The sequence below is a fragment of the Puntigrus tetrazona genome, chromosome 23 (assembly GCF_018831695.1).
Source record: "Puntigrus tetrazona isolate hp1 chromosome 23, ASM1883169v1, whole genome shotgun sequence".
Lineage (NCBI taxonomy): Eukaryota > Metazoa > Chordata > Actinopteri > Cypriniformes > Cyprinidae > Puntigrus > Puntigrus tetrazona.
The window spans coordinates 900,476-923,672 of record NC_056721.1 but is presented as its reverse complement, the minus strand read 5'-3'; the positions used below and the strand labels follow the sequence as shown (position 1 = coordinate 923,672).

General features: G+C 39.1%; 2 protein-coding genes across 7 annotated transcripts in view; both read left to right on the top strand.

The window, feature by feature from the left end:
- Positions 1–18,062, top strand: part of LOC122329272 (IQ motif and SEC7 domain-containing protein 1-like) — a 53,381-nt gene extending 35,319 nt beyond the window's left edge. For 4 of the 5 annotated variants that reach the window (XM_043225483.1, XM_043225487.1, XM_043225485.1 and 1 more), the window contains 12 exons: positions 2,851–3,136; positions 3,812–4,851; positions 5,610–5,771; positions 5,926–6,048; positions 6,222–6,388; positions 6,529–6,668; positions 7,036–7,065; positions 12,849–12,974; positions 13,504–13,603; positions 13,884–14,045; positions 14,686–14,865; positions 15,418–18,062. In XM_043225483.1, coding sequence (XP_043081418.1) covers positions 2,851–3,136; positions 3,812–4,851; positions 5,610–5,771; positions 5,926–6,048; positions 6,222–6,388; positions 6,529–6,668; positions 7,036–7,065; positions 12,849–12,974; positions 13,504–13,603; positions 13,884–14,045; positions 14,686–14,865; positions 15,418–15,431 — 2,530 coding nt within the window. In that variant the 3' untranslated portion in view covers positions 15,432–18,062. Of the gene's footprint in view, positions 1–2,086; positions 2,313–2,850; positions 3,137–3,811; positions 4,852–5,609; positions 5,772–5,925; positions 6,049–6,221; positions 6,389–6,528; positions 6,669–7,035; positions 7,066–12,848; positions 12,975–13,503; positions 13,604–13,883; positions 14,046–14,685; positions 14,866–15,417 lie in introns of those variants that run through there. The other variant, XM_043225484.1, reaches the window with a different exon arrangement.
- A 149-nt stretch (positions 18,063–18,211) lies between these two features.
- Positions 18,212–20,165, top strand: gp9 (glycoprotein IX (platelet)). 2 transcript variants are annotated; one of them, XM_043225490.1, is made up of 2 exons: positions 18,212–18,615; positions 19,455–20,165. In XM_043225490.1, exons 1-2 carry the CDS (start codon positions 18,606–18,608, stop codon positions 20,156–20,158), a joined length of 714 nt encoding a protein of 237 aa, XP_043081425.1. In that variant the 5' UTR covers positions 18,212–18,605; the 3' UTR covers positions 20,159–20,165. The 2 variants fall into 2 exon arrangements, with proteins under 2 accessions (XP_043081425.1, XP_043081424.1); XM_043225489.1 differs by having other exon boundaries at positions 19,438–20,165.
- The last annotated feature ends 3,032 nt before the right edge of the window (positions 20,166–23,197 follow it).

The window sequence follows — 23,197 nt, the reverse complement described above, 5'->3', positions numbered from 1 at the left end:
TTTTACTTGTGGCTTTGTGTTTTATTTGTCCAAACTCTTTTTGAGATCGCTGTATGTTTAATATGTGATGTTGTGTTTGACTGTCATCTAGTGGGTCATGTGACCTGCAGTGTGTTTCAGGCACATATGGAATTCCTCTTGAGATGACCAGCATGCTCAGACACACACACACACACACACACACACACACATACACAGGGCTGAAGTCTGCTCTTCATTAACGTGATGGACTCCTAAAGTTTTGCTTTCTGCCCTCGTTCTCATCCACCTTTATTCATTTGGAATGCTGGAATCCCCCTGATATTTCTCAAACACCTCTCTCTCTCTCACACACACACACACACACACACAAACAAAATACACATACACACACAATGCCAAATTTTAAATTAAACTAAATCATTTTAATACCATCTGGGTTTTGATGGAAGGATTTTGGACTGAGCTACTAGTTTGTTTTAATAATAGAAAAGGCTCCAAAATGGCAAGGCAATGTAAGAGAACACATTCACATATGTGTGTGTGTGTGTGTGTTTAGTATGTGTGGGTGTGTGTGTGTGTTTAGTGTGTGTGGGTGTGTGTGTGTGTCCATTTTCTTCTCTGTTTATGGTTGCCACTCTTGATCCACTGGTAGAAACACAGTTGAGGCTTTGTGAGTCTGAGAGAGCGTAAGAGGAAATTTGTTCTTCATTTTCTCCTCAATCATACAGCAGCTGTTTCTTTTTAATGTGATCTATGATGGGGAAGTGACTTCACTACAAGGATCTGAGTCACACACTTTCACAGAGTTTGGCCAAATCACTCGTTTAAACCTCATTTACGGAGTTTTTTTCTCGTAAAGTATCTAAATTAAAATTGATAAACATAATGTGGTCGATAGAATTTCTCCAGATAATTTTGATGTACAGATGGAATATGCATTTGGGATCCAGATTGGCTAGTAAAGGCTAAAAGCCTGTGTCAGTGTGTTAAAAAAACCATTGTAAGGATTCACTAAAGATAAGAAATGTATTAAGCCATGTTATGGCTGTGTTGTTAGTAGATTACACACACCTGATTATAATTGGCTCTGCTTGTTTGCAACTTTTTAACATTCACATTGCCAGTAGATTAACTTCTCCCAAAAGTGTTTTATGAGATTGCAGCTAATTTCATTTTTCTCATTTCAGTAAATTTTGGCCTATAGTTTGCGATGGTATACTGAAAATGGCAAATGTCCCAATGGGTCTCTACACACTAAAGATTGCTTATAAGGATAAGGTTGTTCTTAAAAGTTGTTACACCGCATTATAATTGGATTGGATTAAACCCATTGGATTTGCTTCTCTGAATGTCTGTAAGGACTGAATTAATTCATGCTGCAGTCACACTGACAGCAATACGATCATGTTGTTGGTTTCACACAAACCACTTCTGCTTGTCATGTTGCAAACTGGAGCTCCGCTTTTCTCCTAATGCGTTACGATTTATCAGCAAACGCACACTTTTTACACAAGCAGAATGGCTTCTAAACTGTGTTCTGGCATTTGCGTTTGAGCACTAGGTAGGCTGGCCACCCGTGAGAGAGGAACGTGTCAGTGTTTGCCAGGACAGATGGTGCATGAGATCCGTCTCGAGAGATATTATGCAAGAAGTGTGAATTTGACTGTGTCCACAGCACATCTCCATAACTGCATGTACTGTGTGTGACTGTGTGGACAAGGCTCTCATCTGCTGACTGAGATCTTCACCTGTATTCCCTTTTAATGCATCTCAATTAGTCGTAAGCAATTCTTGTATAGACTTAGTTTGAAAACTATTTGTATTTGTAACTACTGTACTGTACCCGTTACTTACTAATGCTTTGCCTAATAGCATGTTTAGAGAAGCCCTTTCTTATTAGGTTTTAAATTTCTATAAATCAACGGAATAATAAAGTCAGCATATGCAGTACTTCACATTAGCTGTGTGTAAGTTAACTGTATTTCATGAAAAAGGTGCGTTCAGCTTATCCTGCTGCATTGTAAGGTCTTGTTTACACTTGTTTGTACAGTGATGCATGTGACTGAAGGCATGACAACTGCAAACTCGGATGAGGAAGTTGTCGAAGGAAGTTTCTGTCCTACATTATTTGAGCAAAATCCTGCACATGCAGACGAGTTCACGACTACACGCCGGCTTGCAAATGATTGTTTCGTCAGAGCAGACTTTGGAAACTGCCCTTTGAGCTTGTGGTTTACAATGGCAGATAAGCAGAAGAAGCTGAACTTCTTTGTCAGGAGGTCTTTCTTTGGACAACGTTCACGTCGAAATTCTGCAAAGAGTAAGAGTTAGTGAGTAATGTTCATGTAAATATGGACGATTTATGCTCTGACTCATTTATCCTTGTGAACACACGGCTCACTTACAATATGAAAAGATCTGTTACTGAGTTTGTGCGCTAAGCATGTGCTAGATAGATGTGCTGAGTCTTGATCATTGAATATATTTGGTAGAATTTGATTTAATGTATTCTTATTAGGCCTATATACAGCTGAGATAATAATTTGGAGTAATGTATAAAGTCTGTTATCTGTTCTGTCTATGTTCTTGCTTCTGCTTTTCAGTGGTTGTTTTTTTGAATATATTTATGTTATATATTTATATTATTTAACACATTTTCCACCTAATAAACTATTGCTTGGCTATTCTGGACGATTGCTTAGGGAGTATCTTTGATTGCTAGTGGTTTCTGGCATGTAATTGAGTCATTTCTTATTAGATCAAATCCAACTCAATTCAAGTTTATTTGTATAATTTGTACGTGACCCACTGCACCATGCAAATGTTGTAAATTTTATATTTGTGCATTTGCTTTCTTGTTTTGTCTAGTGTGGAGGGGAATGTTCAAAACAGTGAGCCAGGCCCATCCTTGGACACCAGCACAGGATTTGGCCATGGCCGGGGCCCGGTCACACACAGTTCTTCCTTGAGTCCGGACCAGTTTGAGAGCCCAGTGTATGGCCACAGCGTCCAGCCCGGTCCACAGCGCCCTCAGAGGCCCAAACTACAGCACTCCCAGTCCATCCTCCGCAAGCAGGCAGAGGAAGAGGCCATCAAGCGCTCGCGCTCCCTCTCTGAGAGCTATGAGCTCTCCACAGACCTGCAGGACAAGAAGGTACAGTGTCCCTCCCCAGAAACAGTGTGTGTGTCTTTAATGATTGTGTTCATTAGGGTTGTACTGTATGTTCAATCTTATTGTTTATTGCATTATTTTAGTGTCATGTATGATACTATGATGGTGTTTAGTGTTTGTGTGAATGGCACTGTGCACCTTCAGACTTTATTTTAAGATGTCCATAATAAAAAGTAACTGCCAAGTAGGTACTTATTAGTAGCAATTGTACTTACATAAAACAAAATGTACTTACCATGTAACCAATTTATGGAACAATTTTGTACTTATAGATTGTAATTATGTGGACGTAACAGGCTGCTACTGTTACATATTTGTTAGAGGCCGGGTTTGTTACACAGGTACTTACCTAACCACTTGTCATGTATGTGTTGCAAACGTTATATAATGTATTTATAAATTCAAGTATGCAGGCGTATATATAAAGTGCATATAAAAATGCCCTAAATCTGCCCTAAGAGTCTACTCTGAGAGTTTGTAGACATGCAGTTGCTATTTAATGAGAATTATTTGCCTGTAGTTGCAAAGTTACTTACAGTTAGTAGAAAAAGGGTTTTTTAAATACTATTGTTTATACACAATGATTTGTACCTTCTAATTAACCCTACCTGTTTTGTTATGATATGGTCTTAATTATATGTTTCTTGGTTTTCTAAGGTGGAAATGCTTGAGCGTAAATACGGAGGCCGTTTCATAACCCGCCATGCAGCGCGCACCATCCAGACAGCTTTCCGCCAATACCAGATGAACAAGAACTTTGAGCGCCTCAGGAGCTCTATGTCGGAGAACCGCATGACTCGCAGGATCCTTCTGTCCAACATGAGGATGCAGTTTTCCTTTGAGGCGCCCGAAAAAACCCACAGCTCTGTTTTGGAGGGGAGGCAGATGTCTCTCCTGGACGACCTCAGCCAAGTAGGAGGCATGGTGCAGGCTGCAGAGATGGTCCCTGTCATTTTGGAAGCCCCGGAAACTCAAAACGACTTGACAGACACCATCACAGAGCTAGAAGACACTTTCTCCAGGCAGGTGAAGTCACTGGCAGAGTCGATTGATGATGCTCTGAACTGCCGTAGTCTGCACAAAGAGGAGACCCAGCCCGAGCCATCAATCTCTCAGGAGAGCAAGCATCAGGATAATGAGATCTGCGACGTGACGCTCTTCATCGATGAAGAGGAGCTCTCTCCGCTGGTCCAGCCATCCAGGGATGAGAAGCTGGACACGGAACCTCCTTCCCTCGAGCGCAAGGGGCCAGACTTACCCCTGCTGACCATCGAGCCTCCGAGTGACAGCGCAGCAGATACCAGCCACCTCACCAAGCAAGATTTCGCCCAGCCACTAAACGTTCACCAGCGCACAGTGGCTGGACCCCGTCCCAAACCAGCGCTGCCTGCTAGAGTCCCCTCGCTCTCTGGAGATGAAGAGCCGCTTCGACACCGGCAGCTGGAGAGCCACCTGGCCACCAACGGCAAACGGCAGAGCAAGTCTGAGTCAGACTTCTCAGATGGAGACAACGACAGCATCAACAGCAACTCAAACTCCATTGACACCATAAACTCAGAAACGTCATCCAGAGACGAACAGTGTCTCAGCAAACAGACGTACCACAAAGACACTCGCAACAGCTGGGACTCTCCGGCCTTCAGCAGCGATATCATGCGCAAGAGGCAGTACCGCATCGGCCTCAACCTCTTCAATAAGTATGTATTACACTTATTTAAGCTTTTCAGTGATTGTCTGGTTTGTTAGGATAGGACAATATTTGACTGGAGATACTATTTGAAAATCTGGAATCTGAGGGTGCAAAAAATCTACATGCTGAGAAACAATTGACCTTAAAGTTTTACAAATTAAGTTCTTAGCAATGCATATTACTAGTCATAAATAAAGTTTTGATATATTTATGTTAGGAAATTAAAAAACTATCTTCAAGGATCTTACAATGTATTGTTGGCTGTTACTACAAATATACCCCTGTGAATATACTCATACAAAAATACCCTATTTTTGTGATCCAGGTTCACATATTTTATCACTGATATTAACGAATATTTTAAGGATAAATTCTAGCCACTTATTAGCATGCCTATCACTAGCATATTGACTTTAGACAGTAAAGGAAACACAAACGCCACTGAGAAAGTTGCCTTTTGCACAGAAAAGTGACAGATAACCATGGAATCATTATTATAATTTAGAATCTTTATTTAATTATTTTTGTCACATATAATCTTGCTTACTCTTTAATTAGCAGTCACATAAGAACGTAAATATAAATAATGAGGATTTCATGTATTCCACACTGGAGTGAGAAAACATCATGTGAATCAAAACTGTGTGCATATGCTGTTTAGCTTTTTAAATAATGTTTTAATTTGCATGTATGATGCAATATTGTGAGTTTGAGTGTTCAGTGGAATGAAATGAGACGTTCACATTACCTGATGATTTATTTCAGAAAGGCGGAGAAGGGCATCCAGTACCTGACGGAAAGGGGCTTTGTACCTGACACGCCCGTGGGTGTGGCCCACTTCCTGCTGCAGAGGAAAGGCTTGAGTAGACAGATGATTGGAGAATTTCTTGGGAACAGACAGAAACAGTTTAACAGGGATGTCTTAGAGTAAGTATTTCCTTTTTTTTTTATTCTACACGATATCAGTTTTCATTTTTTATAATTACCACATTCTACAAATAAAAATAGCTGTATTTAAAAAGTACTTCTTTAGCATCGTGAAGCACCTTTATTGTTAAGACTGCGTGTGTGTCTGTTGCAGCTGTGTGGTGGATGAGCTGGATTTCTCAGTGATGGAGCTAGATGAGGCTTTGCGGAAATTTCAGGCTCAAATCCGGGTTCAGGGCGAGGCACAGAAGGTGGAGCGCCTTATCGAGGCTTTCAGGTGTGTTAGCACATGACACATCTACATAAATACATACTTTTTTTTTTTTTAATTTCGAAGACTACACAAGGCAAGAGATAACCAAGCAGCAATAATTCTAAAAAGTTGTTTATTGCTTTATACAGTAAAGATTTAACATACGTTATAGTGACTTGTGGTGTGTCTTTGTTTAGTCAGCGTTACTGCATCTGTAACCCTGATGTGGTGCGTCAGTTCAGAAACCCTGACACCATCTTCATCTTGGCCTTCGCCATCATCCTCCTCAACACAGACATGTACAGCCCCAACGTCAAGCTGGAGCGCAAGATGAAACTTGAGGACTTCATCAAGAATCTCAGAGGTTTCGATCAAAATATCAATGTTGTTTTCATAGTAATAAATGAGCTGTCATTCATATCCATGGCCGCAGCGCAACCGAGCACTTGATAGACACAGCTGTAGTATCCAGTTGTAATGCCAGTCTTGTGTTCGTGTTGAAAGGGGTCGATGATGGCGAGGACATCCCTCGGGAGATGCTGGTTGGGATTTATGAGCGAATCCAGAAGAAGGAGCTCAAAACCAATGAGGACCACGTGTCTCAGGTGCAGAAGGTGGAGAAACTCATCGTGGGCAAGAAGCAGGTAGGTTCATCAAAATCCTGCTTTATGAAACTGTACTAAATTTACAAGACTTTTATTTTTAGTCTTCAGTCACTGAATTTCTTGTTAAACGCCGTTGTAGTGTAAGAGGTCTGGTCACTCTTTAACAATGCCGATATGATTTTGAATTTAGTAAAAAGAATTGCATTAGCACACACACTCTTGTCACTATATGGTCACTCTCGTCACTATATTGGTCACTCTCGTCACTATATATCCCTGTCATTATACTGTACAGTGCTTTGATGCAACCTGTGTTGTTAAAAGCGCTATATAAATAAAATGATTGATTGATTGATTGATTGACACACAAACATATATATCTTGACTTTTCCTCTTTGTGTTACAGATGGGATCACTTCACCATGGCCTTGGATGTGTAAGTTTTTTTATGATGTAAAAATACAGCAGCTGTCTATCTGTCTGACATAATATAAATACTGGGTTTCACTTTATATTAGGTGGCCTTAACTACTATGTGCTTATCATAATCAAAACATTTAATCGTATATAGTATAAGCATATATAGTGCATATAAGTGTGTCCACAAAAGGACACCTTAAAATAATGTTGGTATCCAAGCTGTTGCCTTTAATCATTCACTTCATGAATGATTAAAGGTGTGTGCTTCCGGCTTGCGACTGTTCGGACGCTCTTACTTACTGCTCCGCGCTTTGCTTCTTTTTATCTACTTTTATCTACTTTTTTTTCTGATTTTACTAAGTTTTAACTTCAGCATATAGCACAGTGCTCAAACAACACATATTTGGCAAAAACTTTCGGGATTGCAATAATAGCTACTACGAAGAACTAGATTATCTGCCTCCGCTGCTAGCAGCTTACATTCGGAGACGGAAAACACAGCTTCCTATCTTCAACAAACAAGAAAGAAAATGCCTCTTCTGGAATCTACTTGCTGCACAAACTGCCACAGACTGCTACAAAGGATTGTGGCTCTTGAAACGGAAGTTACTTGCTGGACTCCCAAAACAAGCAGATCACACAGCAGATCATCACGGACCCCCTCAGCCCATAGCGGTGAGTCCTGTGAATCGAATCAATCTCGACAGTATATAAATGTAGCGAATCAAGCTAAAGCTGATCAACACACAAATCAGTGGCAAAGACAGGGAGCGAGACCCAAAGGCACTCGAGACACCAGACTGTCACGAGTATCTCATATTGCCGCTGTGGCATCATCTACCCCAGACATGGCCATGAGAAGGCTTGGAAAACTGGTATTTTACCACCCCCTGTACAGCTCGAGAACAGATTTGAATTTTTAACGAATTTGGGTGAGGAATCCCCGAAAGTGACTGAGCAGGAGTCATATCAGCTAGTAGCTAACACCGCTACAAACAGGCGCTCAAGGTCGAGCAGACAGCGGCGTTCAGATCACAGAGCAGCCGAGCCCAGAACTCTGATAGTCGGAGACTCCATTATCAGAAACGTCAGGAGCAGAACGACAACTACATGCTGCTTTCCTCAAGCGACCGTCTCTGATGTAAACAATGGACTTCAGAACGTTCTAATGAAGCACAAGAATGCAAAACGAGTCATCATCCATGTGGGGAAGAATGACATTCGTAAGGAGCAATCAGAACTCCTGAAGAGGGACTTCAGTGAACTTATCGAAACACTTCAAAGAGTTGAAGTCCAGTCGTTCATCAGTGGACCACTCCCAGCAAGAGGAACAAACATGTTTTCACGGTTGCTTGGACTGAATACTTGGCTACAAAGAACCTGCAGTCAAAAAGGAGTCAACTTCATCGACAACTTCAATCTATTCTGGGGACACAGACAACTGTTTAAACTGGATGGCCTTCACCCAAACAAACTTGGTGCAAGAGTGTTAAAGGACAACATCTATTTTTCACTCCGTCATCCATCAGCAGAGTGTGCCAGTCCACTCAACATGAATGGCACACACACACCTGGACAAAGTATGGATGACGACAGGACTTCATATCAGCCTCAGAGTCATCATCTGGTCGACACATCCCACAAGGACACTGAAAACACCACAGAGCCACAACAAGCACTGTTTGTGGACACTATCACGGTTGAGCCCTGCCCGCAGAGCCCATCACAGACACAATGTGACGCACAACAACGGCTCCAGGACTCAGAGCCGAAGGACGACTCTCTGGTAATCAGCCAGGAAGCCAGGACAGCATAATTCTGCCACCGAAACACCAATGCTCTGTTTACCAGAGACATTATCCCTCTCTCCAGCATCGCCACTTCTCAGCTTCTCACAAAAATGGAGGAACTGGTGGCTAAAACCAGACTCTCCCACTCCTTTGCTGCGAGCCCCAGTTATCAACTACAAAACGGGCGGGCACCACCACCTCCAAGGCCGCTGGGCCCAGCTCACCCTCCTCCAGCGAGAGCTCTTCGGCCGCTGCTGCGACAACGCCAGGCCATCCCTCCTCCATCTGCAGCTGGTAAAGCAAAAACAACTGATAACAGCTCTCAGTGATGTGTTTCGGGTCCCCGCAACTACAGCAAAAACTTTCAGGGATGTTTAGAAAACAAGCGGAACCCAGTGTGTCTCTCACTATCTCCGTCTTATTACAGGATAGAAAGTCTAAGGCCTTTTCAAGGCGTACATAGCTGACAAATCTAATCTATGCCCATTAGACAACAAACTCAGACTTCTATAGAAACAAAAAGTACTACCATCAAGCTAGCATTATTAAATGTTCGATCACTAAAAACAAATCATTTGTGATCAATGATTTAATAATTACAAACAATCTGGATTTTATGTTTCTAAATGAAACATGGCTTGAAGAAAGCTGCAGTGCAACAGTGCTCAATGAAACAGCCCTCCCAACTTCACTTATATGAATGTTTGCAGAGTTGACAAGAGAGGGGTGGGGTTACTGCTCTCTTTAAAGATGTCTTTCAGTGCAGACAAGTGTCATTTGGTCAGTACTTGTCATTTGAATATCTAGGATTGTGTTGAAAGGTGCTCCACGCATCCTGTTTATCATTATTTACAGGCCTCCTAAATATTCTCCAGCCTTTGTTGAAGAGTTCACAGAATTGTTATCAATGATTTGTTCAGAATTTGACTGTTTTGTGATTGCAGGGGATTTTAATATCCACATAGAAAATGCAGAAATCAAAACTACAAAAGAATTTGTAACCGTTTTAAACACTTTTGAGCTGATTCAGCATGTGCATGGACCTACACATCACCATGGGCACACGCTAGATTTACTCATCAGTAAGGGTTTACAGCTTTCGTCCATTGTTATCAAGGATGTAGCACTGTCTGATCACTTCTGTATTTTCTTTGATATATTGATCTCTGCTAACACTGAATCCAGATCTGTCACTGTCAGAAAGAGATGCATTAATGAGAACACAAGTGTGCTATTTATGAAGGCTGTTTCTTCAATGCCAAGCATTTCTGCCGACTGCGTTGATCTTCTCCTAGAGTCCTTTGACTCAAAAGTTAAGAATGTCATGGATGATATTGCACCTGTGAAAGTCAGTAAGAAGACTGGCAGACAAAAGTCATGTTGGAGAAAATCAACAGCAGTGCAGATCATGAAAAGGCAATGCAGAAAGGCTGAGCGGACGTGGCGGAAGACAAAACTTGAAATCCACTATAGCATCTATAAAGACAGCCTGCATGCTTTTAATGTGGAATTAGCCACAGCACGACAGACGTTTTTCTCAAACCTTATAAATAGTAACCTGAACAACACCCGCACTCTTTTTGCTACGGTTGAGAGACTGACAAACCCCCCAAGTCAGATTCCCAGTGAAATGCTTTCTGACAGCAAATGCAATGAGTTTGCCTCATTCTTTTCTGAGAAGATCGAAAATATCAGAAAGGCAATTAAAACATCAGATGATGTAGAGATATGTCAGATTCAACCACAATCTCAAAAAGGAGTCACATGTGTGTTCTTGAAGCAATTGATAGCAAAACTTTGGAGGAAGTAGTACAGCACCTAAAATCCTCAACCTGCTGTCTTGACACACTCCCACATCTTTCTCAAAAGCGTGTTTGACTGTTTAAAAGCTGACATCTTAGAAGTGGTGAACACATCACTTCTTTCTGGGACTTTTCCAAACGCCCTGAAAACTGCGGTTGTTAAGCCCTCCTGAAAAAGAGAAATCTTGATAACAGTATATTGAGTAACTATAGACCGATATCAAATCTTCCGGTCATAGGCAAGATCATTGAAAAGGTAGTTCTGAATCAGCTGAACAGCTACTTGAACTCAAATGGTTATCTGGATCATTTTCAATCTGGTTTCAGACCGCACCACAGCACAGAGACAGCGTTAGTTAAGATAATAAATGATATTCGCCTAAACTCTGATTCTGGTAAAATATCAGTGCTGGTACTACTAGATCTTAGTGCTGCGTTTGACACTGTCGATCATAACATTCTTCTAGACAGACTGGAAAACTGGGTCGGGCTTTCTGGAATGGCTCTAAACTGGTTCAGGTCATATTTAGAGGGGAGGGGTTATTATGTGAGTATAGGAGAGCATAGGTCTAAGTGGACGTCCATGACATGTGGAGTCCCACAAGGCTCAATTCTTGCGCCGCTCTTGTTTAGCCTGTATATGCTCCCACTAAGTCAAATAATGAGAAAGAATCAAATTGCCTATCACAGCTATGCTGACGACACGCAGATTTACCTAGCCTTATCACCAAATGACTACAGCCCCATTGACTCACTCTGCCAATGCATTGATGAAATCAACAGTTGGATGTGCAAAAATTTTCTTCAGTTAAACAAGGAGAAAACTGAGGTCATTGCATTTGGAAATAAAGATGAAGTTCACAAGGTGAATGCATATCTTGACTCAAGGGGTCAAACAACCAAAAGGCAAGTCAAGAATCTTGGTGTGATTCTAGAGACCGACCTTAGTTTCAGCTGTCATGTCAAAGCAGTGACTAAATCAGCGTACTACCACCTAAAAAATATTGCAAGAATAAGATGCTTTGTGCCCAGGCAAGACCTGGAGAAACTAGTCCATGCCTTCATCACCAGCAGGGTGGACTATTGTAATGGTCTCCTCACTGGCCTTCCCAAAAGACCATCAGACAGCTGCAGCTCATCCAGAACGCTGCTGCCAGGATCCTGACTCGAACCAGAAAATCAGAGCACATCACACCAGTCCTCAGGTCCTTACACTGGCTTCCAGTGACATTTAGAATTGATTTTAAAGCACTTTTACTCGTTTATAAATCACTCAATGGACTAGGACCTAAATACATTGCAGATATGATCACTATTTATACACCCAACAGACCACTCAGATCACTAGGATCAAGTCAGTTAGAAATACCAAAGGTTCACACCAAACAAGGAGAATCTGCTTTTAGTTATTATGCTGCTCGCATCTGGAACCAGCTTCCTGAAGAGATCAGATGTGCTGAAACATTAGTCACTTTTAAATCCAGACTCAAAACTCATCTGTTTAGTTGTGCATTTACAGAATGAGCACTGTGCTGCGTCCGAACTGTGCTACTTTGCTTCTTTTATTTTAAACTGTTTTAAATCAATCTCTTTTTGCTTTAAATTCAATTTATCTTAAATCAGTGTTTTTATTTTATTTTAATTTCTTTTATTGTTATTTAAATCTTGCAATTATTTTATTTCCTCTTTTGTAAAGCACTTTGAATTACCATTGTGTATGAAATGTGCTATATAAATAAACTTGCCTTGCCTTGCCTTGCCTTGCCTTGCCTTGCCTTGCCTTGCCTTGCCTTCAAATCAATGGCTACTGTCAAATGTTTGGTTATCAATATTATTCGAAATATTTTATTTTGAGTTTAGCAGAAAAAAAGTTCATACAAGTTTAGAACATAGTTTGGGTGAACTATCCCTTTAAGAATATTTTGGATGCAAATTTCCCCTCATAAGTGAGCTAAATCAGAAAAAAAAACCTTCTCACTTTTGGTGAAAACAATAATAAAAAGGTAAATAAAGGCTTATGGCGTGTTAGGTTATAATTTTAGCTAGCTATATATTAAAAAAATAGAAAAGAAAAAATATCATAGGTCAATATAAAAACAGGAGTCATCTGTGGAAAGTCCCCACCCTGCTTGAAAAACAAACGTGTGTGTGTGTGTGTGTGTGTGTGTGTGTGTGTGTGTGTGTGTGTGTGTGTGTGTGTGTTACAGGTTCTGTCTCAGGCTCATCGCAGGCTGGTGTGTTACTGCCGACTGTTCGAGGTCCCAGATCCCAACAGACTGCAGAAACTAGGGCAGCACCAGCGGGAGATCTTCCTGTTTAATGACCTGCTGGTGGTGAGGGATCACAAACACTAAATACAACTAAGCTAAACACTTTGTAACACTTTATATTGATAATCCACTTTAGACATTCTACTAACAGTAAGTAACTTTGCAACTACATTAGAGTAATGCTTAATACCTTTCAATACTCTATTTAGTCAGACTTTATATTAGGTGACCTTAACTACTATGTACTTTCATCAATGTAAAAACATGTATGTACACAATAAGTGCATTGTACCAAATTATTAATTTAAATGTAAGTACATAGTAATTAAGGCCACCTAATATAACGTGGGATCCTTTATTTTGATGGGTCCAAAACATACAACATACTGACTCTCAAAAACTTTGCAAGTATATGTCAACTTAAAAAACCTACCCTAACAGTCTACTCTGAGAGTTAGTAGTTCTAAATTAGTTGACCTTTACAGAGTTACCTATGGTTAACAGAATATCTAAAGTGGACTATCCGCATACTAACCAATGAGGACAGATATCAGCATGTATTGATCACTGTGTTTTCTAAAACTTTGTGAAGGTTACCAAGATCTTCCAGAAGAAGAAAAACTCAGTGACATATAGTTTCAGGCAGTCTTTCTCTCTGTATGGGATGCAAGTGATGCTCTTTGAGAACCAGTGTAAGTAATGTGCACGTAATCAATCTTTACCCAAAATATATACATACATGCACATATATAATTAAGAAAAATATGTTATGTTTGTATGTTAAATATATGTATAAAGAAATGATATACTGTACGTATATTGTGCGTCGGGTATATTTGTATATACATAATTGTTTATCAATGCAGTGCGAATTAGCCTAAAGAATCCAAATAAATATATATATTTTATTTTATTTCCTTCATATTGTTTTTTTATGGAGTAAAATTTTGTAATATTTTCTTATTTTATCAGTCTATCCAAACGGTATCAGGCTGACTTCAGCGATTCCTGGCGCAGACTTCAAAGTCCTGATCAATTTTAATGCTCCTAACATTCAGGACCGCAAGAAATTTACCAGTGATTTGCGAGAGTCCATCGCTGAGGTCCAGGAAATGGAAAAGTACCGGATTGAGTGTAAAAAGACCTACATTCTTCCTCATCCTCACCCTATATTAAAGTTTTTGTGGGCTGCCAATGTTAATGTTGTTTTCAGACATCAGTTACACTCATTAGGAATAAAAAGCAAAAATCTGAAACCTTGACAATTGTCTCATTAGAATTTGAAGGGTAATGTATATTCAACTTTGCCGTAAGGCTGTTATACAATCATATTATGATGGCCATGATCGAGGGTCAGACCTCACAGGCTTTATTCCCAAATCAGAATCCCAAAAGATTGTTTTGGATGATCTGTAAAAGGGAAAATCAATTTGAAATCAATTCACTGATACTCTACTAACCCTCACAATAGTTAATGGGGTATAATAGGGTTATGTAGGTGCAACGCTGCTTATAGTCAACAGAATGCATTAAAAGGGACCATCAAAATAAAGTGAAACACATTAAACATTAAACTGACATCACCTTTAATGTAGAGTAGTAGGAGTGCTTAGCTCCTGTGTTTCAAAGTCTGCTTTAATCTACTTTAAAACTGTTGCTATGGGCTGTTTTTCATGTCCGTGGGTTGAAGCGACCTCAGTAATGTGACGTTTAGCCCCTGAAATGCAAATGTTGAAAATTCTTCAATTTGTGTGTGTCTTTGAATGTTTTATAGCTGAGTTGGAGAAACAGAAAGGAGTGGTCCGACCCAGTATGTCTCAGAGCATGTCGGGCCTGAAGAAAGAGAGCGGAAATGGCACAATGGGCCGCACCAGTCTGGATGACACGTACGCCATGGGGGAGGGGCTAAAGCGAAGTGCGCTCAGTAGCTCCCTGCGTGACCTTTCCGAAGCAGGTGAGTTCAGTGTGTATGATCTTCTGAATGCCTTTCCGGGCTGTGTAAATAATGGACAGAACACAAGATAGGTTATTTTAAACCCAGCTGGTTTCGTTAAACGTTAAGATATTTTTTATAATAAAATCATTTAATTTTAATCATTTAATTAAACTTTTAGTGCAATTGCGATTTTTGTGGTAAACAATTCATCTGTGAAAGTCAATCCACAAAATTGTTTGCCTTTGTTTTTATCGGCTTGGGCATGAGCTGACATCCTTAACCTTCCAACCATCAGTGTTTATTTCTGAATTAAACTTTACATCCAGTCAGTTCACATACATTTTTTTTTAAAAAAAACAAGCCGCATCCTCTATTTTCCTCTATTTGGATTCTTCTTTTTTGTAACCGTATGGGCACTGTCGGCTGCTGAAAGGGTGTTGGAGTGACTGATATAATATCTACGGAGGAAATGATCATGAAAATACATGTACTGCACATTTATACTTCAATATCTAGTTGAATGAAAGTGTTTGGGCAGTCATTAATGCTGGTGCACGTCTCTCCTAACAGGGCTCCACCTTTAGCGCTCATCATCTGATCCAGAGAGATCCTTCCTTTTCCTTCCAGGGGCAGTGCTCCAGACTCCCTCCTTGGGTCACTCTTTGAAAGCGTTCGGGTCAAACCATTCGCCCTGTCACCACACCCCACTCTAGTGCCCCGGCCATCCCATATCTCTTCAAACAGCTTTCAGAGAACATGATCAGCAAGCACAGACCCAGAGCTCAAGCAGACACCAGCCAACCCCTACACAGCAAAAACAGCATCTCATTTCATTCTGCCTACGGGGTGAATGTCACGAGATCAGAATAACAATTTATATTTTGCATAAAGATTACCAAGGGCCATTAAGATGCATTACATTGTCATGGATTTTTTTCTGTAATCATTTTAAATTATTATTATCGTTATTATTATTATTATTATCAAATAGTTAAAACATAATAAAACAAATGATATTTCGGTTTATATCAGCAGACATTAAAACCAGTTACCATGCTGCACAAATATTTTTACAAATACAGATATTTTAAAAATGCATAGTAGTTTGCAGTAATATGGTTCTAATAAAAAAAAATCACAGTTTTGTATTTATTTATTCATTTATTGAAAATAGTGTATAACGCCACTAAAAATCTTACTGGTCCTAAATATGGGTTTTGTTGCCTTTATGCAAAATATGATATAAAATTTCCCCGACAGACTTCTTGGTTTCTTTGACGAATTTTGTTAGATTTGCCTCACGGAGGTTATGAAAACAAACGAAACAGTGGGTTTGCTTGTATTCAAACGTTGTGTTTTTGAGGCTGACATTCATTCAAACTAGCAGAATGACTAAGAAAGAGTGTTTGTTGTCTTAACGATCATTAAGTAATGTGCCAATGACCATGCACCCACTATGTTTTTCGTGTGTAGTACAGTAGTACAGTAGTGTAACTAAAACCATTGTAAGCAAAAAGCGATGTTATAGAATACTGTGTTCACAACTTTTTGAGAACAATACCTTGGTCAGTTTGAGTGGAAGTCCTAGAAACCTTCTGAAGCACAAATGCAGTATCATGTGGCACTTTGATCTGCTCGTCTACTTGTACAGCATCATATGATTCTTACAGACTTACAGGAAGGGTTTTGAGGAGATGTACAAACATGTTTGCATGCCTGGAGTCGTTTTTTTAAAGAACTGATTTTTTTTTTTGTGTGTGTTGGACTTCTGAGGGCGAGTGACGGAATTATTTTTCTATTTTTTATGAGTTGTTTTTGTTTGTTTTCAAGTGCAATATGTTTGTCATGATGTTGCGGTCATGGCTAAAGCATCTTATTACTTCATCCAACAGGTGTTTTTACATTGAATGAAACGTCAAAGTGGTCGGCTACGCTCTAACTGTGATTTGTTATTGATGTTGTTCTTGGGTGTTTATTTATTACTGAAAATAAAGCAGTGTTACCATGGCAACGAAGTGCAATCATGTAAAAAGTACTCTTCTTTTTTTACTTTTAAACAACCAGGAGATTGTTTCAGGTGAATATTCCGCTATATTATGCAAGCATCTGTATGTTTAGAGGAATGTGTATCTAGAGATGAACTTTTAGTCTGTGAAGTGAGGCAAGTGTAAAGATTGTTGTAAAGATGCGATCCGATCAGATATATAAGCTGATATTTTTTTTTCGATTTGTTTTTCAGGATCTAAATTTTGTAAGCATGCATTCATGACCCCAAAACCAAAGCATAAGGTTTTCTTTTCAACCCATATTGAGTGCAATATCCATTCCGATGTACTAAAGTCAACACAAACAGACTAAACTAAAGACTAAACCAACTATGTTTATGTTCCTTGCGTTAAATTCAGTGAAGAAGTATTCTTTCTATTTGCTAGAAGTTATTGCACCGACTCCAAACCTCCCTTTTTTGTTCACGTGTAATATCCTGTTTTGCTTGCAATGAAGTAAAATGGGCTCGTTGATGTTGTTTCGTGTTGACCTTAAGACGAAAAATGTAAAACATCTTGCATTTATAAAGTAACAGTTTCCAAAGATTGTTGTTCTGCATAAAATATTACAACAACATTGTGATATTTTGACAGATGAAGGACCGAAGGTATCTTTCTTTTTTGTCCATCGTGACTTAACTGTTTTATTTGACTTTACCTCTTTTCCCGTATTTCTTATCCTCTTTTTATGTCATGTGCTCAACCTGTTGTTCGGTGCTGTGTTGTGTGTTATTGCAAAAGATGGCATAAAGCGATCCTGTCCCACTATTAGCCCACGTAAAGAGGGCTTGTAAAGAAGTAATAAATATATTATAGGGGACCAAGTTAGGAACCATTTTGTATATAGTGTGTACAGTATCCTGTCTATCTTTAAAGAGGGATGTGTTTCCTGTCTGTTTTACGCTGTGTCACTGAAACAGACTGTTGAGATCCTCTGGATGTTTCTCTCCTCACAGGCTGCTATCACACCGTCCCAATCAACCACTAGGAGAAATAGCTCGTAATAAAGGGCATTGGTTTATTTTGTTGTTGTAGAACAGAGAATGCTTGTCTTTTGAGATTTTATTTTACGTGATGGTTATCTATGTCAGCGTACAGTCGGTGTAAAACTCAAACTGTGACAACATTTCAGAACATAAAATAAAACAATTATATGATGCGTACAGTCGACCTGATGGCTCCGTTCGTTTTTTATCGAGGCAGTTCAAGTTTTCCGAAGCATTCAGTAGTTTGTCATTTCAATTATTTTGATATTTTTACATTTAAAGAGGGATTGCAGTTAAATGTACTACTGTACTACTTATGACTTTGTGCTCCAGGATGCAAATGTTTCAAATTTAAATATTTTACTTTGGTGGCATTTACAGTTTGAAACATTTTGAATTCATCATGTATAGCAAGCGTCATTTTCAATATTTTCAAACTCATACTCGAGTGCAGATAAAAAGCACGTAGCTCAGAGAGCAGGGCATCTCTAATGTGCCGTTGGCAGATAGTCTTATCCTCTGCTCGCACAGGCCACGCGGTGATCACATGACTCACAATGCTTCCTGAGCTCTAACTGATCAATAGAAATAGTCTAAAACACAGGAAAAACTAGCCGTGCCTGTTTTAGTGCACCAAAATATTTGCGAGAAAAAACTATAGTGGATGTACGTCTCAGCTTAAAGCCAGGATGATTATTACGCTTCTGCACTTCTTGCTGTCAATCGTATGCTAAAAGGTACGTCTTGCATCCACACACACAGAAATCTGCCTTATTCTAGTGCACTCAAACATTTTCAATGTCCAATTTTTGGGGTAACATATGTACAGATATCAAAAGCTCAATCCTTTATATAAAGCAGTTAATATGTTTTATTATTTATTATTATGCCAATGTGGTCCTCAGTGCTGTTATAAAGTCTAGACTTTCTAAGACTTCTTTCATTTCACTTTTGGGCAGTGTTACTTTAACACGTTCTACATTGATGTCATTATTGTAACATTTAGTTTTGTTTTATTCTTTATTTTTCAGTGAAAAGGAAAACGTATAGATGCTACTTAATAAAAAATAAAAATAAAAAGGTTATTGGGTTATTTCCCAATTCAACAAACTCGCAATTCGGACTCATTTTCTCTGAAGTTTGAGAACTCCCGACTGCAAATTATAAAGTCAGAAGATATTTTTCACAAGTTATTTTTTCTGCTTAAAATTGGTCTTTATAACTCGCAATTGTGAGTTTATATCTTACAGTTCCGAGAAAAAACATCACATTTGTGATTTTATTGTACACAATTGTGAGTCCTGAGTAAGAATTCTGAGAATTAAATTCTTGCTAAAAACTTGCTATTGCAACGTTATATCTTATTTAATCAGAATTGTGAGATATAAACTCACAACTGGGAAAACCAAGAAAAAAACAACTGTCTAAAGTCACGTACGGTAGCAACATTTTATTTTTTACAGTTTTAATTTAAGTTAAATACCATAATTTCATTAACTGATATAAAGTTAATATACCAACCTACTGTCAACCTACATCTGTGGATTCTTTACACACAGGATGCTCTTTGCTTTAGGACTGGCCCTTCTCTTGTGCTCTCTCTTTGCACACGTCAATGCCCAGGCCTGCTGGTGCAAGACTTCACCGTCCCGAGGTCTGACGCTCAACTGCAGCTCTCAGGGCCTGAGGACCATCCCTCATCTTCCTGCAGAAATCACGGAACTCCTGCTGCAGGATAACCTCTTGACCACCGTGACCCCTGGGCATTTAGATGGGCTCCAGCACCTGCAGCTGGTCAACTTTTCCGGGAACCCCTTCCACTGCGACTGCAGCATCCAGTACTTAACACAATGGCTACAGAGGAATAAAGCCGTGTCTGTGATGCCACTGTGTACCAGTCCAGCAGAACTAGCCCAGAGGTCCATCCATGAACTCACTGATGCTGATTTCATGTCCTGCGTCTCTGATCACTGCTTTGGCTGGCTTTATAATGCCATCTTATGCGTCATGCTATGCTTTCTCATTGGTTTGCTGCTGTGGTGTGTGCAGCTTGCAAGAAACTCTACGTTTATTCTGGGAATTGATGAGAGACACACAGGCTTTGAGGCAGAATCTCTTCGATCGCTTAAACCCAAGCACAGAGTGAGGGTGAGGTACAGCATTGGGTCACTGAGCCCAGGGACCGATGACATGGACAAGCCTTTGTTCAACATGGACATCCTCCCTCAAATACTGGACGTCCTGAACAAGCAGCACAACATCAAGATTAAAGTACCATGAAAAACTACACTGTGTACTGTACTAATCCCTTCTAGTACATAATATATTTTAGTTTGAAATGCGATTTGGACTGCGATATTAGATCATTGTAAATCTTGCCAGTTTAGGATGTATTTTGCTCTGTGATGTAGATAAACCTCTAAGTCTGACAAAAGGTTTCAAGTGGATCGTTATTATTCATTTCAAACCCAAGGCTAGGAGGCTGTCTTTTAAATAACAGAATTTCTATATTGCTTTGATTCAAAATACCTTGTGAGCATGTCGCGCGGCGATTAATATGCACATGCAAACAAATCAAAACCCTAGATATTTTAGGCAATATAGAAATCCTAACCAGAATGCATACAGGAAACATGGGACCAGTAGTCACCATGTTATAATTCAACAAATACAGAATACTAATAAAAGCTATATTAGTCATTGATACTAAAAAAGAAGCATATGAATTTACAAAAATAAACAAATTTACCAAATTGTAAAAATACTTCTTAGTTGCTTAATATACTGAAACATCCATATGTCCGAGTTCTCTTTTTATAGTTCATTTTGTAGTGCACTCCACAGCATTACATAGATAGTAACGTTTTACATCAGTATCCAGAGAAGTTGTTCTTATACTTTTGGTTATAATTAAATAATAATCAATTATTTAATATTTTCTGAAAAAAAGAGAAAGAGAGACAAAATTAACAAATGTTTTGCCCTAAAAATTACCCATCAGCTCCATGTTCATGATATGGAGAAGCTGAGTTTGTCCAGCAGTGGACTTAGCGACGGTCCTGCATTCACCTTAAGCAAATTTCTGCTGGTTCAAAAATCAGAACTATACACATAACACACTAATACACTTCTATTATTCCAATCTGTTAAGGATTGCTAGGCTGCGATAATTACATCAGCCAGAACCAGGAACACTCCTCACAAAACCCAACGTGCTCGTTATATGATAAAAAAGAATGGCATCTACGCTTTCTTTCTTATTCTGTTTCTCAGTTCGTATCCAGATCAGATGGTAGATCAGCACCAAGAGATGACCTTCATCAGAGACCAGAACATCTAGATGAGCCCTGTGGACAGATCACCGGAACCAGACGCGCACACACACACACACACACACACACACACTATAAATCCTTTGCACAATCTTTAAGTGTGTTTTTAGTTGTTATATGATTTATTGATTAGCTATAACTGTTTGTAATGTTTTGTTTAAAGCATTTATTCTTTCTCTGTCTATATAAATAATATATATACAATTCCTTTTTTTAATTGGAAATTGTATTCATAGTTTAACTTATTTAGTTTATTTCTGTTCACTGGGTATCTGTCTATGTGTTCTGGTGTCCGTTGATGATCGGGGCTGTAGACATCATCTCAAGGTGCTGATCCACTATAAGATCTGGATACGGACTGAGGAAAAGGATAAGAAAAAACAGAATAATATTATTGCCATTCTTTTTACGATAATCCAGTTTCAAATTGAGTGTGTCTGCTTCCCAAACAGTGTTAGGGAGATTGTTCCAGAGTTTAAGTGCTAAATATGAAAATGATCTGCCACCCACAGTCACTTTTAATATTCTAGGTATTATCAAAATACGGGCTAATATGATCATACTTCCTAGTTCTAGTAAGGACTCTAGCTGCTGCATTTGGAGCCATCACGTGATAGACGGTTTTCTAGGTTATTACATGTGGGGTTTTTAGGTCTGACCATTTCTAGGAGCTCCGGCAAACCTAGTACAGTAGAGCACAAACACTCACAGATATTTAGAGACATGCAAACATTCAAAGATAGTTAACCGATAGATGAGAGAATAGGAGAACCACCTCATGGGAAACTACTGAAATGAATCCTGTTCACACTCCAGCACTCTATATTCTAATTCTAGTCCACACATGACCCATTGTCTACTTTACATATTTTTTCAGTACTTAGTTAAAGTGTTCAAGTTGGTGCGAAGATGACAAGCGTGTGAGCTGAATAAGAGCCAATAAGTAATAAAAAAAAAAAAAAAAAAACTGTTTGTCTGCAACAAAGCAAAATATATATTCATAAAACATTTTTCTCATACACTCAAGAAGCAGGCATGTGCAAGATTGTATGTGTTCTCTTTCCTTTTTTTCCTACTTAGACTTTTCTATTTCTGCCATCTAGTGGCTTTAGACACTACATTTTCCCTTTTTCTTCAGAGAATAAAAACACAATCTTCAAAACAATGCTTTGATGCATTAACACATTGTGAAGTAATAAGTAGTCTAATTACAGAATTACTGGAACAAATCCTCTTATGTTCACTTCTTGCACTAAAGAATGTTTCTTGAAGAGTGTGTTCATTCGATGCAGACTAGTATTTAAACTAAAACTAAAAGAACAACAGCTCGTTTCAAATCATGAACTTACCATTTAATCCTTACCACAAAGTCCTTTAACTCTAATGCTACTGAACATTAAGTTGTATGCTTGGTTCACTTTTTAACAACCCACTTGAAACCCATCACAGATGTCACACTGTCTTTGACACTGGAACAGGTCTTTGTGTATATATGGGGAACAGATGCAAGAAAAGGAAATGAGGATGCACAAATAAGAAAGTACTTCCTTTCACCTGGAGGAAGTGTTCAGTGCTAATACGGGTTAAGTACTGCTTTTGATACTATTGACCCCAACATTTTATTTATCTTACTGTATTTATAATAGTAGTTTTGAGGTATAGAGAAACATGGAAGTGGTTTTCATTGTTACGATGACAATACAAGGTTTTATATTTCCCTGAGGGTAGAATAAAACTTCCGATTCAAAAAGCATGCAACAAAGAATTTGGTATGTTTCGGCCACTTCCATGAAAATGAATGTTAGATGTTTGCTAAATGTTTTAATAGCTCAGTACATTAACATAGACAGTGCTAGCACAAGTTTGAAATGGGCCTTCATCTGAGGTCCAGTTCCAGCTGAAATGTGAACTGGTCAGTCGCCTCCGTTTTGTTCAGCTCATGTCTTGTCCTGTAATATAATCTGCGCCAAAGGCTATTTCCAGCCCT

Excerpts from the sequence above, each read along its gene's own strand:
- gp9 (XM_043225489.1), top strand. The coding sequence starts at position 19,439 with ATGCTCTTTGCTTTAGGACTGGCCCTTCTCTTGTGCTCTCTCTTTGCA.